The sequence below is a fragment of the Vigna angularis genome, chromosome 9, assembly GCF_016808095.1.
Source record: "Vigna angularis cultivar LongXiaoDou No.4 chromosome 9, ASM1680809v1, whole genome shotgun sequence".
NCBI classification, from domain to species: domain Eukaryota; kingdom Viridiplantae; phylum Streptophyta; class Magnoliopsida; order Fabales; family Fabaceae; genus Vigna; species Vigna angularis.
In genome coordinates this window covers 26239600-26258417 of record NC_068978.1, presented here as the reverse complement: position 1 = coordinate 26258417, position 18818 = coordinate 26239600, and the positions used below count along the sequence as shown (strand labels likewise).

The following is an 18818-nucleotide window of genomic DNA, read 5'->3' as shown; positions in this document are numbered from 1 at the left end:
TGTATTAAAAGATTTTGTAATGTCAAATTTAATAGTCACATTTTTACCTTATAGATCATTTTGAAAGTTATTGGAAGCCAAGTGGATAATAGGTCATGTTTTGTTTTTCAAAACACTTTTACTAATATAGAACAAAGGATAAAGTTTTCTTCATTTACCTTTATCCATGAATCTTAATACTCAAATCATCTTATGCATTATTCCACAATGCATTATTGCACAATTTGGATAGATTTTCTAAGTCACATGTATAGGGCCCTTTAGCTAGATCTTATGGAGAAGAAGGTGTATCATTTTCTTTATGGTATTAGAGTAGGTTCATAAACTGATGGCATACACCTAGAGGTCACATTTCATCACAATGCCTCACCAAAAAGACCATGATTTGTAGGGATATTGATGTCTATAATAGTCAAGATGAGGAAAGTGAGAGTGAGAGTGAAAAACTTAACACAACCAAAAGAGAATATGTCCATCCTTGTGAAGGAGAACTTCTTATGATAAGAAAGCTCTCCAAAATCAACCTAGTTCTCAATAACTAACACAAAAGAGAACATATTTCACACAAAATGCAAAGTTTTAGAAAATAGCATGTTATAATTGTTGTAGCACTAGGTTGGTTGAGAAATAAGCATTAACTATCTTATCCCATTCTCAACCTTACCAACTTCAATGGATTAATGATGATGAGGAAATGACAGTTAATCAAGTAATGGTTAAGTTATCTATAGGTAATTATGAGGATAATGTGCTATATGACATAGTACCTATGGATGCTTGCCATATTTTTTTAGGAAAGCCTTGGTTATTTGACAAAGAATCCATACATAATGGTCATACAAATGAAATACCCATCACTTACAATAAGAGGAAGTTTGTACTTCATCCTCTCACACCTTCTCAAGTGGAAAAGGATTAAATGCAAATGAAAAAGAAAATAAAAAAAGAAAAGGATAAAAAGAAAAATAAAGACACTTCCAACAATCAATTTTCTAAGCGTTAAAGAAAAGTACACAAGTCCAAGGAATTCCTTAAAAAAAAGAGTCATTATCTTAAAGGCCAAGGGTTTGTGTGAAAAAACAAAAGAAGTCTTCTTACTATATTCGTCAAGAAGAATGGAAAGACAAAACCAAATAAAACCTTGTGCTGAAAAGGGAAGTAACTCCAAAGGCACATACACTCAACACAAGGCAAACAAGAGCTTTAAAGAAAATGCTCCTAAAATTAAGGACCTTGATCATTCATTTGATCAAAGGTGTATAATGCTGGAAGCTACATACTTTATATAATTATTCTACCAACACTTGTACTATCTTATGTTTTATGTAGAAGGGTCTTTAACCCTTGAGGAAGAAAGCCAAACATCTCCAGAAAGGAAGAGGATTTTCCATAAGACAACTTGAAGATTTAAGGGAAAATCCTTTTCCAGAGGGAGTAATTGCATACCCTTAGCCATGATGAAGCACTTTCAAGGAGAGTTGAAGTCATCTGTAAAATATGAGCCTAGACTCTCTCTCTTGGACCATCTTAGGCCATCATGGTGCTTCTATAGTAGGAATAATTTTTTAGGCCTTATATTGTAGGTCAAGTCTTTGTATTATGGGTCAAGTAGTGTAGGTTTTATTTTTAGCCTTGTATTTTGGGCCAAGTAATGTAGGGTTTTTATACCATTTGGGTCAATAATGGTCAAGGCCCAATGTTGAATAATTTGAATGCTACTTGGGCTTGTTGGTTGGCCTCACCTCCTTCAAGAAGCATCCCAAGACCACTCTTCACATCACACTTCCTTCATCTTTCATGGCTTTTGCACATCACTCATGGAGTCTTCATCAACTTGCTTGAAGAAGGTTTTCATCATTTTAGGTTTTTCTTTAAAAGTAATAAGGCCTACTTTACAAAAATGTTTTTGTTTACTTTGAGTTATTTATAACTTGTCAGGCAACAACAACTCAAAGTGTGATTTTTCAAAAGCTATTGAGAAGTTTAAAATAATGGGGAGTGGAAGTGGAGTTAAAAGATTTTCAAAAGTAAAGGTTGCAATCAAGAAATGAGAAATATTAATGAAATGATAAGAGTTCAAAGATTGGAAAACTCCCTTTAAAACTCTCGACTCAATTATGATTGTGGGAGTAGGAGGTCCCTTGAGTAGCACTTCTTCCTTGAGTAGGAGTTCTCCCTTCTCCTTTTCTCTTATATCAAGTTCTTCTTTCTCTTTCTCTTGTTTCTCTTTCTTTTCTCTCTCCCTTTCTCTTCTTTCGTTTTCTTCTTTCTCTTTCTTTTCTCTCTCCTCCCTTTCTATTCTAGCTTCCTCCTCTCCTACTCTTTTAGCCTCTTCAATTCTTGCTCTATGAATCACCTCTTCTCTAGCTCTTTGAGCTTTTTCAACTTTATCTTTAATTTTCTCTCTTAGAGCTTATAGCTTTTAGAATTTCTTCTTCCCTAGCTCTTAAAGCTTCTTTCTCTTTTTCTTTCCTAGCTAGTTTTATTTGCTCATCTTTCTTTCTTTTAATATGACTTCTCTCCTTATCCTTGAAGACCTTCTAAACTTTCTCCTGAAACTTCTTCTCTTTAAGAAATAACTATTTTTCATTTTTACGATTTTCTCTATCTTTCACCATGAGTTCTCTATTTTCATGTTTAAGTTCTTGGTTTTTCTTGAAAGAAGTGATTTTCTACCATTTTCAACACCATACTCTCTTTTATGCCACCACTCACATGCATGGATAAGAAATCTAGAAGAACACAACCTAACTATATGATACTTAATACACTTAATAATGAATGGATGAAGTTTTCAAGTTTTTTCTCCCAATCTAAGTATGACACTAGATCAACTTTACTACCAAAATATGGAATGTCATTCTCAACTTTTAAATGGAACTCATCCTCACTATACCCATAGTGGAAACTACTATGATCTCAAAAACTATCATGCAAACTAGAATGATGTGAATGATCACTAATTTTGTGAAGGAGAAATTATTACTCAAAATAATGTAATAGGATAAGGTTTTCTTTAAGTACGTTTCTACGCTATGATAAATTTTGAATTTTACTGATTTTTATTAACCCGTGACATATCAAAAATCAAGGTGTTACAGTTACCCATAATATTAGAGCATAAATATAGACTAATTACTTTTTAAAAGACTGGAAAAAGATATCAAGTTTACTTTTTCTATTTTTATAAAAAGAATTATATTTATTTATTGTTTCTTCAATGGTTTTTATAATTTTGACTATTTAAAAAGTAAATAAAAAATTTCTGTAATTTTATGAAGTTTTTCCAATTAGTAATGGATTTTGAATAAATATATTGGAAGTGTTAAAAATAGATGTACTAAAATTTTGAAGGATGTACTAAAATTTTGGAGTGTCAAATTTATAAAATGTATTAAAATTATAAAAAATATATTTATACATTATTTTACATGTTTGAAAAAAAATTAGGACAAAGTATCTTTATTGTAAAATGTTATTACTAGTTGAGATGTATCTAAAAGCATACAATGGACTTTATTTCTTGCTCTTCAACCCGATGTGTTATTACTAAAATTTAATTTTAATTTTATAAAAAAATATTTATTATTTTATTTTTGCTTGAAAAAATTATTTAAGTTTCTTATTTTCAAAATTAATAAAACACCCATGTTGGGAGTGAAATTTGGAAGTGAAATTTGTTTAGATTTAAATTATAGAAAGTTTGTAATTTTTTTATTTAAAAAAAATTGTAATTAAGTGAGTCAGTGAGCCAACCCGTTTATCCACCAATTTGTGGTGGGTCGGGCCGGGTTCGAATTTTTGTGACTCGCTAATAAATGAGTCGAGTTAGGTTGGCTCACAAAGTAACCAACCTGTGGTGGGCTGGCCGGATCAGGTCGGGTGGTCCGTTTTGACAACTCTACTTGTTTATTGGGCCTAGGGTTTATAAGTTTCATTTATTTTAGAATTTCCTAATTTGTGTAATTATCTTTAATCTACTCTATATCTTTTTATGATTTGTCCTATTATTTATGTGAATATATGCTTTTTCGGTTTGATGTAGGTTGAGAAGTCTTCAACCTTTTGCAGACTCTTAAATATTTTAAATTCTTACTCTATATATATATATATATATATATATATATATATATATATATATATATATATATATATATATATATATATATATATATATATATATCCATAAAAATTAGGGTTAAATATGCTTTTAGTCCCTCAATTATCAAGCGATTTTAATTTTAGCCCCTCTTTCAACTTTGATCATTGTCCTTAAAGAAACTATAATTTTTCGTCCTCCAAAACTAACGCCATTAAAAATAGGATAAGCTGGCTAACGGTGTGCTACCTTATTTTTTCTTTTTCTGACACTGAGTTAATCTTTCCCTCCTTCTCTCCCTTCCTCTCCATCCGTCTCCTTCCTTACATTTCTCTCCCTCCTTCTTCCACTCTTCTTGTTCATTAAACCCTCTATCGACGTCGCAGCCACACACCTCTCCTCCTGCCTTATCCATAATGCTTACGCAAGCAAACAAAACTCAACAATATCGTCAATGGCGCCGTCGTGCAAGCCGAACGAGAGTGAAACCCTCCTGATCGAACTGTAGCGGTTCACGGCGTCGAGCGGGATCGTGTTGCAAATCAGCACATGCCACATCTCGTCCTCTAGTCGTGACATTACAAGTTGAATCGCGTTCTCTGCCGGGTCCACGATGGCGGGCCCTATGCGTCCCACAGTAGAGGAGGGTGGTGCAATCGAAAACTGCTCCATCTAGTGGATGATCTCATCAACCGTGGAAAAGTACTCAGCGGGATTGTTAGGAGGGTGGAAGAGAGAAGTGGATTAGCGTGAAGGCTCGTCAAAGACAGATGCGTTGGCAAAAATCATTTTCTCCACAACTTCAAAGCGGTCGAGTTCTTCCTCTTTAGAGGATTTAGAATCGTCACCGTTTATTAGGTCAGAGATGTCGGATAGTCGGTTATCGAAGGTGGAGAAGATCAGAAGCATGTCTTCGCGATCCTCTTTGGCGGCTTTGAGGCTCTTCACGATCTGTTGAGTCGTGGCTAGGACTCAACAATTTTCTTTTTTCTTTTTTCCCCAAAAGTAAGCTAACCTTTATAAAAGCACTTGGAAGAAACCAACACAGTACAATGGCGAAGATAAGTGGATTCACATTGGGTTAGGTGGAAAAATACAACAATTTAGTTTTAGTTTCTAAATAACGTATGTTCTGATGTGACTATATGAGAACAAAGAACCCAACTGGATACGAAGTCGAGTTTCAGAAAAACAAGAAAAAAGGCATAATGTCCGGTTACTAGTAGCTTCATCTATGCCAAATTTCCAAGCTTCCAGAAATAACAAACTTGTAACCATTTCATCAGCATTAAGAATCCTCTACCATAGCAAATTAAGATAATATTCTACCATAATCAAATATCATTAAAAATCAACATAACAAACCTCTCAGCATCATAGTCAAAACCACGACCTCCTCTCCCAAAAGAAGCAGTTCCCCTAGCTCCATAATTTGAATCACTACCCCTTTCACCATATCCTAAGTCATTATTCCTTCCACCATATCCAAAATCACTGCGTCCACCTCTTCCACCACAACCCCATCGTTTGGATCTTTCTGATTTGCGCCTTCCAAAACTTTGATGAGATCCCATTTTCATTTGATTTTGGAATTGGTTTCGTTTGATTATAATCTTGGAATCCCATTTTTGCCTAAATTGTGTTTCGAACCCTACTAAGATCGTGTCCTTTGAGCGTTCTCCCAACTCCTTCGTGCACTAACAAGGAAGCGATTCTCGTTTTCGCTAGAAACTCATGCGGAGGCACTCTCCCTCCTCCCAACTCCTTCGTACACTGATAGGGAAAGATTGACTAAATGTTAGAAAAAGGAAAAAAAATGATGTGGCAACCGTTAGCCAGTTCAGCCTATTTTTAACGACGTTAGTTTTGGATGACGAAAAATTATAGTTTCTTTAAGGACAAAGATCAAAGCGTACCAAAGTTTGAAAGAAGGACTAAAACTAAAATCGCTTGATAGTTGAGGGACTAAACACATATTTAACCCTAAAAATTAATTTTTTTAAAAAATATAGTTAAAGTTGTAACATTTTTACATTATCTTTATTGTCTTTTATGTTAAAGTATCTTTTAAAAGTTTAATCCATTACAATTGTTTTTGGCATAACTTTTTATCTATTTCAACCTATCATTTTTAATATTTTTTGAAGAATTAAATTGAAAAAATATATCACACCGAAAATTATTTATCATAAATTCAAAATATATAATCTTGATTAAATTTGGAAAAATCATACTCTAAAATGTCAAGTGAGAAAAAATATGGACAAGTATGATAATTTTTAACTTGATTAGGATTAAATTAATTATTTGAGTAATTTAATGTTATAATTTAGTTGATTTTTAACCACCACTCTAAAAAATTAAAATATTTTGAAATTAATTGTTAGCCATGTTCATATAAAGTTGATGAAAAAACAAAAACTATTTTAAGTAACACTACAAAATTAAAATTTTTTTTTTTAAGTCATAAATGAAAAAAAAACATTCTTAAATATGTATTTGACAAACACAATATTTTACCAGACATTTTAAACATCAATTTTAATAAATTTAATAAATCTTACAAATCTAAATTTTAGGCCTTTGTATTCACTTTCAAAAACCTTTTATTTACGATGAATTTTTTTTGGTTTAATATCCTCTTTGGTCTCCACTTTTGCTGGACAATGTCAATTCAGTCCCTATTTTAAAAAGTGTTTAGAATATGTCCATAGTTAGTAAAATTTGCATCTAATTTATCCCTTCCGTTAAGTATAATCAAACAAAGTTAATGAGTTGATGATCTGGCACCAGTTATTGGGAACGTGTCAATATATTATTTTTTGCATACTGACGTGTAACTGACTTATAGAAGATATGGTGTTTTATTAGGATAAGGTTTTTTTATTTGGGGAAAATGTGATTTAGGGCTGATTAGGGGTTCTCTTCTTTCACGGCCAAACCTAGTTTTGGGTTCTTCTCCTTTCTTTGTTCATTCTTTCTCTTGGACAAAAGTCAATCTTGAGACTCTTCTTCTCTCACTAGAAGCGGATTAGGGGAACATGAGCACCCACCTTCATCTTCTCTTCACTCAATTTCTACATCTTTTTTTGTTCTCGGTTTGTGCCGCAAGGGGAGAAGGCTTCATTTCTCTTCTCTTTCTTGGTTCTGGGTGGGGGGGGGGGGGGGGGGGGGGGGGGTTTGCACGTTGGGGATGTGAGTTCGGGTGGCTAGGATGCGAACTCCTTTCTCGTGGCGTAGTGAGTCTTGCAGTAGCAGCGCCTCTGCGATGGCTCGATTCTTGACGTATTTGCGGTGCCAAAGTCCCTGTTTAATGGCGTCGTTGTGAAGAGCGGACGGGCGTTTCACGGTGTGGTGGTCTTCGTTCTCCGATGTTTCTACGGCGATAGGGCTTGCGTGGGGATGCATCGCGGTTTTGAGGATTCATACAGTCATTTCTAGTTTGCGATTTGGGGTTGTTCCTGTGGTTCTATTATTCTTTGCAGGATGGAGGCCCAAGGTTGAGGGTTTTGATCTTGTAATTTGGGGGTTTGATTTTAGGGTTTCTGTATTTGTGAATGGAATGTGTTGGTGTTTTTCGTTTTGGGTTGCTGGGAATTTTCAGTGGATGATGAGAAGTAGTAACCAAGGGAAAAAATTGTATTTTTTTTTTCATTTATGGTAACTTTACCACCAGAACAAGTTGTTCATGTGAAAAATCAAGTTTTTTACCATTCCCTTATGAGATAAGCGTGTAATTTATGGGTGTAACCGTTTTTAATTTGTTTTGGTTTTATCAAAATGATATTACATTGGATTTGTTAGCTTTGCGATAATGTATGAAATTTCCCTATTTTGTCCATATTTTTTTGTGTGAATTTTGACTTAAAATTTGGTTGTAGGAATTCCAATGGGGCGATTCTCCAGTGTTGGTCGGCGAGACCAAGAAATCAGCATAGCCAGAGAAGGAGGATCGATACCTTGTGTCCTAACTCAATTTTTTCCCAAATTCTAAAACCCAATATGTAAAATTCACCTCAACCTCTCATTGCTTACCACGTCACCACGCACATAACTTAAACTTGACACGTTACCAATTCATATTGGCATATCATCAATCCATTAACACCTTTAGTGTTTTTAACGAAAGGGACAACATTGACACAAAATTTACTAAGTAAGAACCAACTAAACACTTTTTTAAAATCAATGACCAAATTAACTCAATCGAGCACAACTAGAGACAAAAGAGGCTATTAAGCCACTTTTTTTTTTTGGGTCAATATGAAATAAATATTTTATCTTATGTCAATAAAAATAGTCACATGAAAGAATCAAGGAATAAAAATGTTAATTCTGAAGACCACCTTATACGTCGTCGTCTTCATGCCCAGCCCACAACAACTCGCATAGTCCCTCTCCACCCACACGCGCAAGAAGAACAAGGAACGTGCAGAATATAGGGAAAGAAAGAGAGGAACAAAATCAGCATCACGATTACCCAAATTGGAGACGTTAGGTTCTTCAGAATTGTTTCCATGGCTGACATTTGCTGCTACATGTTACTCTCTTTGGCCAATTCGTGATCGAAGTGGTGACCCTTTTCCAAAACCCTAGGAGAGAGAAACTTCACATTGAAACGGCCTCTTGGGGCTCTCAGGTTGCGCCCTACCTTCCAATTACGTTAATCTTTTGTGGATTCAGGTGTTTCTCATGCACCAATTGTTGTGGTTTTGGCATTTTCTCTTGTTCCCAAGGAAACCCTAGGATCATGCAAATTGGGGAAATTGGAGGAAATAAGCTCTGTTAGGGCTTAATTTTGTGGGGCGAATTGTGCTTGATTGTTGTCTCCATGCGACTGTGTCGTGCATTATGCTGGAAGTGCTTTCCGGTTTGTCTGTTTATGGGTATTCTATATTAATGTGGTATTAAATAAAGGAGGGTTGTGTCCCCCCATTGGGAAATTAAATGGAATGCATATCTTCGAAGTGGCTGGATTGAAATTTGAAGCTTAAACTTTTTGTTTGCTATGTTGGTTTGAGAATTTGAAAGGAAAAAATATTATTGGTGGCAAGTGGCAGCGTTCATGCATGCATTAGTTTCTCAATACGTGCATTTATTAGTGACTAGTACCTGAATATAAAGTAACACACACTTTTACTCGTTGCTATTAGTTGGCAAGGCATCATTGAAGAGTCTGCAACCTTTGTCTGCATGTGCTATCCTGTTTGAGAAATTTAAACTAAGGTGCCTTCATCCTTTCATCTTGGAAAGTGTTTTGGATGTCTCTGTAGCCTATTGGACCGTGTATATGTTGCTCCTATCTTTACGTAGAAGATGTAGTCAATAATATGCTTACTTGTGATCATCTTGATCTTTAATTTCATTCAGTTGCCGAGTTATATTACCACGTATATATGAATATGCCACTTTTCTACTTCCCTGATAGATAATACTTGTATAGACTATGTTTTCCACCTCCTGTAGATTCTATAATCTACATCCTTCCCACCTCTTCTAGGACTTCCCAATAAAGGACTTTACGACTATTCACCGTTGTTTGGAAGGTGTCTTTGTGACATTTTAACTTAATAGTTATGCTTCAGGTTGAGTTCATTACTCTTTCAAATTGGCACGAACCTGTCAGATAGTGGATTAAACCTTGCTGGAAATCAGGTCACACATTTTTTTATGGAGTGTTTTTCTTACTTATTTATGATCCTCCACGACAACTGATGGTTGCTAGATAGAGGCTCCACATACAGTGGTTGTGGGTGGTGTACATGCGAAACATACCTACACTGAAGTTAGTATGTGTACTAGAAGGCTTGTATACTACATCAGATCCATTTCCAGAGGGTTAGTCCCCTTTGCTGTGGTGAGAATGAGATGCTTGGCTACCGAGTAAGATAGTGTCATTAAGGGATTTAGAGGGATTCTACCCCTTGATAACAGATTGGGAGAAGATATCAAGGCTTTTGATCCTTTTTAACAGATCCTCCAACGATCTTGAGCAGATATCTATCAATTACCTGGTGGGGCCCAGTTTCATAGTCTCTAAATAGCAGCTTTGTATGTTGGAAAAAGGCATCATGGAATATTGTAATGTTTTAGTTCCTTCACACATACGTGTTCCTGTATATTGCTGGCATATAGTGCTAACAAAATACCATTCTAATTGACTGCTGGGAAATATTGCGTGTCTTAATACAACAATAGCCTTATCCCACTAGGTGAAGTTGGCCAAATGGATATGATGTCATTGGATAAAAACCAAATTCTTAGAAATATTATTTGTGTCTTAGTATTTTAGTGTTATTTTTTCTTTAAATTTTTTGTGTAGCTATAAATCACTGTTATTTTCATTTATGCCTTCTTTTACCCTTTTTGCTTCACAAATTTGGCAGACACTTCAGTAGATGGGAAGCGACGCTCTAAGATATTAGAAGTTGGGAATGAATGGATGTAAATCAGGTTCCGCTCTCCTTGTAAATGCTGAGGTTGATTCTATGGGAGGAGTTGTTGATGGTGGAATTGGGATAGGTTTGAAGATCTCTCCGCGCAGAGCAGCAATTGAAAAGGCTCAAGCAGAGCTCAGGTGATGGGGCAACCCTTCATGTGGATGCATTTTGTGTTTGATTACCTTTTCGACTGCCTATCAATTTATTATGCATAAAGAATAACTATTGCATGTTGATCTCAGAGAGGAATATGATGCTCGTGAAGAAAGAAGAAGAGAGCTTGAATTTCTTGAAAAAGTATGAATTTTCTTTTCCTTTGCATTTTGAATCTCATAATACTTTGATGTAAATGAGGGTCACCTGTACTTTGAAAGTGCAGGGTGGGAATCCTCTGGACTTTAAGTCTGGGAATGCTGCTTCAGTTAGTGTGCAGTCTACTTCAATCACTGATCATCCTCATGAGCAGTTTGTGACCAGGTTGACTATTCTTTTCTATTTTAATCTTTTTCCTTGTATGTATGTGAGTTATCTTTCTATTAATATCTTCTGTGTATTAATTTATTAATGCTCTATTGCTTTTTTCTCATGTCACTTTTTCTTTGTTTTGGTCTCAGTGAAGCAAAAGGTAGTTTTGCATTGACTGCCTCCCCTCATACTGATTCTGTTGACAGTAGTGCTAGACCAGGGGCTCCTTTGGCTAGTGAACCTAATACTGCTGATAATCTGCAACTTTTTGACGGGGAGAATGAGTTGCCTGCAACTGAAAGGAGGTGCTTGAATAGGAGGAATAATATTGCTGTGTCAGAACAATCTTCCCAAATTGATGGAAGTCAAAATGCTAAGGAGACTGAAGATTCAGCTATTTTCCGGCCATATGCAAGAAGGAATAGATCTAGACCAATTCATGGTCCTCGAGGGCCTTCAAGGGAAGCAAAGGGGTTACTGTTGGAAACAAATAACCAAAAGAGCCCTAATTTACCAACCATATCTAAGCCCGACCCTTCCAGTTTAAATTGTGATATTGGTACTAAAAATTTAACGACTAATAATACACTGAATGATGAGTTGGTTGGGATCCGAGATCAGCAATCCACTATTGGTAGTGCTAGTGTTCCCAAAGACAAATTGGATATTACAGTGAACATAAACTTAAAAGAAAATCGTGAAACCCTACCTTCTGAAGACAATACTGTTCAAAATCCAATTCTCATGGCTACTGGAGAAGCTAATGTGGTTGAACTAAGCAAACCAGTAGGTGTTGTCAATCGTGACTCTCCATCTCACATACCTACTACTAAAGCTGAAAATGGGCCTTATGATTGTCAGCCAAATGGATTTGGCAATGTAGAAGTAGGCAGGAAAAGTGTAACAAATGAAGGCCAAAATAACATTGCTAGATTAGGCAAGAAGAGTTTCGGTTTAGGGTCCTCATGCACACAAACTAGTTTTGGTAGGCATGTAAATAATGATAGTGATATGTGTACTAATACAAAGAGTGGTGACGCCAATGAAAATACCATGGAACAAACATTTACATTAGAGAATAAGCTGAAATCTGCCAACAGTGAATTTGTGAAAGATAGGCATAAGACCAAAAATGGTGCTATTGTTAGCAATGAACATGATGCTGATTGTCCAGATCATTCTGGTAGTGATAATATCGTCAAAGCTGAGGAAGATTTCCATATTAATAGTTCCTCCATGTCAAATATCAAGGGAGTACACAACGACAGTACCACAGCAAAAGCTGATAAAGATACTGTCTTAGTGGATCAGTCCAATTCTGTCAAGGAAAGCAGCTCAGAAAGACATCAGGTTCCTGTGGACGTGTCACTATCAGAATCTCCTCAGACTGTTCTAGCTGAAACGGTAAAGAGTGCCACCTCTGATGATCAACCATGTGCTATGCACAATATGAATTTAGTAGACAAGGCCCATGAAGATTCTATTTTGGAAGAGGCTCAAATTATAGAGGTCTCTATTTTTTGTTCCATTTCCAATGATTTTTGTATATACTGTTTGGTTACATTTGGACGTTTGCTCAGTAAATTTTGAAGGTCTGATGTGATGCACTAAACAGGCCAAGCGAAAGAGAATTGTGGAGTTATCTCTTCGCTCGTTACCAACACAGAACCACAGAAAGTCACATTGGGGTTTTGTTCTTGAGGAAATGGCATGGCTGGCAAATGATTTTGCTCAGGTTTTATTTTTTTGTTCTTACTGGTGATGCTGTGCTCTCTCAAACTTTCTGCGGAAATCTTTTACTTTTAGAATCAAGCAAAATAATAATTGCCATTAGAATTATTTATGCAATTGCGTAAATGTTAATATTTCTCCTAAAATATTCATCTGTAGGAGCGTCTCTGGAAGACAGCTGCTGCTGCACAATTGGGCCATCAGGCAGCTTTTACTTGTATGTCAAGATTTGAAAAACTAAACAAACAATTAGAGACAAAAGTTTTGTCTCACAAGATAGCAAAGGCTGTCATGCAGTTTTGGCATTCAGCCGAACTTCTTCTAGACAATGATCTTGACAGTAACTGCATTTTGGGTTGTGTTAAATCTAAAAATGTTGATGCAAATGAAGATATCAGAGAGCAGAGAAGAAATTTCAATGTGCTGCCGCTGGTTATTTTCTCCGTCCTTCTCATTCTGTCTACAAAAGAAACAGTGCTATTTGAATTTGGTCTTTGTATTGCTAGATTTTTGCTGTTGTATGAATTTTCTTTTTCTAATTTATTGAGCGAGTTGCTTTTAGGAAATCATTAAGTATGGAGTTGAATGTTTCTACTTTAGTCTACACAATTGAATGATTGAAACCATGAATTGCATTTCCATACAGACTGTGTAAGAATATAAAGTTGTTGCAGTGTTTGGTGATTAAGAAGATTAGAGATAAGTAAATAGAAAGAGAAAGTTCTAGAGATTGAGGGAAACTAACAGTGACAAAAGTGATTAAGTTATGGATCTTGGAGGTGCTCTATATATATTGCTTGCAGTCTATATAATCACTGACAGACAGTCTTCAAGTAATTGTCAGTTACAACAGATGCAACGTAGCTGACTAATTTACTAACTAATATAAGCAAGCTACTGTATGATGTAGAAAATAGTGAACTATGCTTAGACTTATGCTTTGAACAACTTGACAGGGCTGGTTAAGGGTGCTAAAATTCCCAATGAAGCCTTTGTTGTAAACTGGTTGTATGGATTGGTTGAAGGTTGATGATAAACTGAAACAAATGGTAGTGTACTAAAGATGTTTTAGTTTCTGACTTGTCTGTTTGCTTTTGCTTTCTCTATTGATGTTTTTTCCTCTTGATTTAATTACTCATTTAATATTGCTGTTGGTTGCCATTGGAGTTTGCTAGAAGACTACATACTATCATTTCTATCAGTGCTGTTTTATTTCTTATTACTATTATTACTATTACTGGATAAGAGCTTTTGAATGTAATAAGGATTGATAGTACAATAGTAGCATCTTATACATTATTGATACATTTTTAAACCTGAAAAATAAATAAAGAGCAGTGCTATGATAGGAACTTGAGTATTATGGGGTGTCTAAGTCCCCCACGTTGAGTAGTATGATATGCTCACTGGAGTATTTAATTGCTTTGTTCCCCCCCTTAATATCTAGCTTTGTGGGTCTCTCGAGTGCTTGGATACCTTTAAGTTGGTATCAATGCTACTTGTATGATAGGAGACTAGTGGTTAAGAGAGTGCATGTGAGGGCTAATGGAGGGGAAACACATTTGTAAGTAAATAGGCGCATGAATAAGAGGGTAAGGGGTGGTAGTTGGGGGTTAAGAGTTGATACAGAAATTGTAAGGAGTGGAGGAGAGCTTTCTCGACTGCCTCATTGTATGACTTGGTCAGATAGATCACTAGACATTTAGTAAAATACAGGCTGATTGCCTTGTTCTTTTTTCAAAATCTTCCATTCAATTAATTGAATCCTATCTACTGGTAATTGAGCATAATGATCCAATGATGTCTATGATGATTTGCAAGGAATGAATGCAAGAATTGAAGCTCTAAAGAGAGAATTTCGCTTAGTGAAGGATTGGATACAAGTATCACTACAACATATGGAAGATGATCCATAAATTTGGTCAAATGAGGGGTAACCAAGAAGGAAATTCCAATCTTGGGTGAATTGAAATTGAAAATTTAAAATGGGAGGAGGTATGTACGGGAAAAATAAAAACCAAGGAGGCAACAATTTATTCAATCACAAAGCCAGGGAATTTGGCAAATGAGTAAAATTTTAGGAAGTTGGAACTTCCCATTTTTTAAGGAGATGACGTGTTGGGTTGGATAGGGGAAACTCAAAGGTATTTCGTTTGAGGGAACTTGATGAAGAAGAAAGATGGAAGCAGTCTTGGTAGCCATGGAGGGAAAGGCACTTTCTTGGTTATAGTGTGGGATTCTTTCAGGAGAATATCAGTTGGGGGGAGTTAAAAGATGCAATCTTGAGAAGATTTCAGCTCACAATGTGTATAACTCGTTTGAAATTGTACTTAGACTGAAGCTAGAGGACACAATCAAGAAGTATAGAAAGCAATTTGAGATTTTAGTGGGCCCATTATAGACAATCCAGCTAGATAAGTTGTGTGGAAATTTTTCTAATGGCCATCGTCATTGAAGTTGATGATGGGCATCACCCTTTTGATTGACTGAGGGAATGGGATCAATGAAAAGAAGGATTGGCACTCCCAAACCAGAACCCAATTCCAGAATCGAGGAGGAGGAAGTCTGAAAATGAGTCAGCAAGGAGAAGGTCATACTATCTTGGAGTCCTATGGAACTGGTGGTGTTGTCAGGTTTCAATCATCTAAAGGAAGGAACAAGGATGGAAGCCAAAGCAAAGCGAACATAGAAGAGAAAGGTACAGTTTTCAATGTCTTGAGGGTACTAGATGAGGAATATCATGAAAAGATGAGAAGAGGTCTTTGCAGGATTGGTTCTTGTTGATAGTGGGGCAACTCAATATCATATTCACAAAATTGGTAGAATGATTACGGTTACCAGTACCACATACAGTACCCTACATGTCAGAAAAGCTGTTTCTGATATTCATAGAAGAGCAATTGCTCTTAAATAGAATACAAAGACTTAATAACTGAAAATCCTAATTTATGATGGATATAATTTCTTCTTACAATTCAGGATCAATGATACTGTAAAATAAATAAAAAAATATGCTGTTAGCCTATTAATCCTCCTAATTATCGAATGTAATTAAATCTCTAATGATGTAATTAAAATTGTACAAGTCAATATTAAATGCAACATAAATCATGGGATTTTGACACTACACTGTAAAGGTGGGAGGAGGGGAGAGAATTAATTAAGACTTGTGATATGATATGAAAACTAATTTCAGAGGTTTGACACAATTTAAAAGGATGGAGTTAGGTACACTTTGAAAGGGGATCCAACCCTTTGCAAGGTGGAGGTGTCAGCAAAACTATATCAAGGAGTGACAAGAGAGGGAAGAAGGTATTACAGTGGAGTGTGACTCACAAACTAGCAGAGGGGAATGGGTTTCCGATAACTGTCAGGGATGTATTAAAATAATTTATGGTTGTCTTCCAAGAAAAACTAGGGCTTCTCCCTAAATGGGCTCATGACCATGCTATATCTTTGAAAGAAGGGGCAACAATCCCCAATCTCAGGCCATATATGTATCATCATTTCAAAAATATGAAATTGAGAAGCTAGTTATTGATATGTTGAAAAGTGGTATCAAAAGGCCTAGTGACAACCCTTATTCCAGCCCAATTATACTAGTAAAGAAAAAAGATGACAATTTCGGTTTTTATAAACGGGATAGTGATTCCTAACAAGTTTGCTATTCCACTAATTGATGATTGTTGGATGAGTTGACGGGTGCAATAACTTTTTCCAAGTTGGATAGTAAATCAGGCTATCAGAATGAATAAGGAAGATATACTGAAAACAACTTTACTATGCATGAGGGTCACTAGGAGTATTTGGAAATTTGTGTAAGTATTTTCTTGATGATATACTAATATACTGCAAAGATGAGGAAAGTAATGTGACAACAAACAAAGGTTTTTCAATTATTGCAGTAACATGAAGTTGTTGTCAATAACAAGAAATGTGATTTTTGGGATATCAAAAGTAGAATATTTGGGCACATAATTTCTGCACAGGGGGTATTGGGCTGATTCAAAGAAATTGGAGGCAATGGTAAATTGGCCAATTCGAAAGGAAGTAAAAGGGTGAGGATTTTTGGGAATTACAGCCTACTATAAGCATTTTGTAGAAGGGTATGGAGTGATTGCGATACCTCTTACAGAACTACTCAAGAAAGATGGCTTTAGTTGGTGTGATAAGGCTGGAAATGCTTTCAATCTCAAAAGAAACATGACTTCTTTGCCAGTTTTGGCTTTTCCAGATTACTTCAAGCCTGTTTATGGTTGAAACAGGGTGCATCAAGTAAGGGAGTGGGGGAGCTGTTGTTACAATTTATTTTGCTTGATGAGATAAGGTAGCATAATATTTAATGTAAACCCTAAGATAAAAATTGTAAATTTGACAATGCATTTTATCAACGTTGATGTGATCAGGAAGCACTAGAGGTTTAAATCAAGAACTATTACATTGTTCTTTTTATTGGGGGAAATTTTGGAATGCTTAATTGATTTTTCTTAACTGTTTGTAACATCTACATCTATTTATTTTGAGCTATTTATTATTGATGCTTTCATGTTGGTGGTTTTCCTCAGGAAACAACCACACTTTTGGAGGGACAAAATCCTGTCAAACGTCCTGCACTTAAAGTGGATGCATATGCTTTGAGATTTATAAAGGCTAATAGGTCTCATGGAATTTCCTCTCAAGCAGAGGCACCAACAACTCCTGAAAAGATTTTTGACTCAAGCACTGTTGATATGTCATGGGATGAGCATCTTAATGAAGTATAATACAAGTTTCTTTATAGTTCTTGTTAAATATATTTATTTGATGCTAGGCTTGCAACTTGGTATGCGTGCCTTTTTTTCCATGTGTTCATTTGTCCCAACATTCTTAAGAAGTCGACTTTAAACTAATTCAATCTTATAAAACACTCATAATCTTCTATTTGTAAGAATAAATTGATACAAAAGTACATGATAAATAAGGTAACCCTAGGCACAATATAATCATGATAAATAGGGTAACCCTAGACATAATATAATCATGATAAATAGGGTAACCCTTGACACAATATAATCATGATAAATAGGGTAACTCTTGACACAATATAATGATGATAAAATAGGATAAATATCCTAACACTCCCCCTCAAGCTGGAACATACAAATTGTATGTACCAAGCTTGGAACAAATAAACTCAATCCGAGGTCTCTTTAGGAACTTAGAAACTTCGACTTAGAATAAGATGCACGTATACTTCAGACCATCCAAAGAGAATGTCTATAAACCAAATTGGACTCACAATCCCGCATAGCCAAAGAGACTCCTCATAAGCTTATGGAGAATAATATTGGACAACCATGAAACTTCATCTAGCACCATGAACCTTCAAGTAGGATGACTTTGACAAAGTTGATTTCCATTAAAAGTGAATGACGAGTGGTAAATAGCGACAAACTGCAGAAACTGGATTGCCATCAAGTAAGGATGGGGCCTGCATGGCTAAAAGCGACAAAAATGCAGGGACTGCTATCTCTGACTAGTTGGGGCCTGCAGTGACTGAAAGCGACAAAACTGCAGGGAGTGCCATCTCTGACTAATTGGGGCCTGCAGTGGTTGAAAGTAGGGACTGTCATCTCTGACTAGTTGGGGCCTCTGACTAGTGGCTAGAAACATAACTAAATTGCCATTACTGATTGATGGGGCCTGCAGGGACTAAATTGCCATCACTCACTGATGGAGCCTGCAGGAACTAAATTGCCATCACTGACTGATGGGGCCTGTAGTGGCTGGAAACATACTCCCCCTCATTGCAGGGACTAAATTGCCATTATTGACAGATGGGGCCTGCAGGGACTAAATTGCCATTACTGACAGATGGGGCCTGTAGGGACTAAATTGCCATCATTGACTGATGGAGCCTGCAGGGACTAAATTGCCATCATTGACTGATGGGGCCAGTAGTGGCTGGAAGCGACGAAACTACAAGCACTGCCATCACTGACTGACAAGGTGATGGGGGCCTGCAGTGGCTGAAAGGACAAAACTGCAGGGACTGCCATCACTGACTGATGGGGCATGCAGTGGCTGGAAACATATTGCAGTGG

At 36.1% G+C, this 18818-nt stretch overlaps 1 protein-coding gene across 13 annotated transcripts in view; it reads left to right on the top strand.

The window, feature by feature from the left end:
* The first annotated feature begins 8462 nt into the window (after nucleotides 1–8462).
* Nucleotides 8463–18818, top strand: part of LOC108347360 (chromatin modification-related protein EAF1 B) — a 29773-nt gene continuing 19417 nt past the window's right edge. For 7 of the 13 annotated variants that reach the window (XM_052868033.1, XM_052868032.1, XM_052868031.1 and 4 more), the window contains exons 1-8: nucleotides 8464–8738; nucleotides 10486–10676; nucleotides 10782–10836; nucleotides 10919–11016; nucleotides 11154–12513; nucleotides 12620–12739; nucleotides 12895–13167; nucleotides 17301–17492. In XM_052868033.1, coding sequence (XP_052723993.1) covers nucleotides 10534–10676; nucleotides 10782–10836; nucleotides 10919–11016; nucleotides 11154–12513; nucleotides 12620–12739; nucleotides 12895–13167; nucleotides 17301–17492 — 2241 coding nt within the window. In that variant the 5' untranslated portion in view covers nucleotides 8464–8738; nucleotides 10486–10533. The other 6 variants (XM_052868029.1, XM_052868025.1, XM_052868026.1 and 3 more) reach the window with 4 other exon arrangements.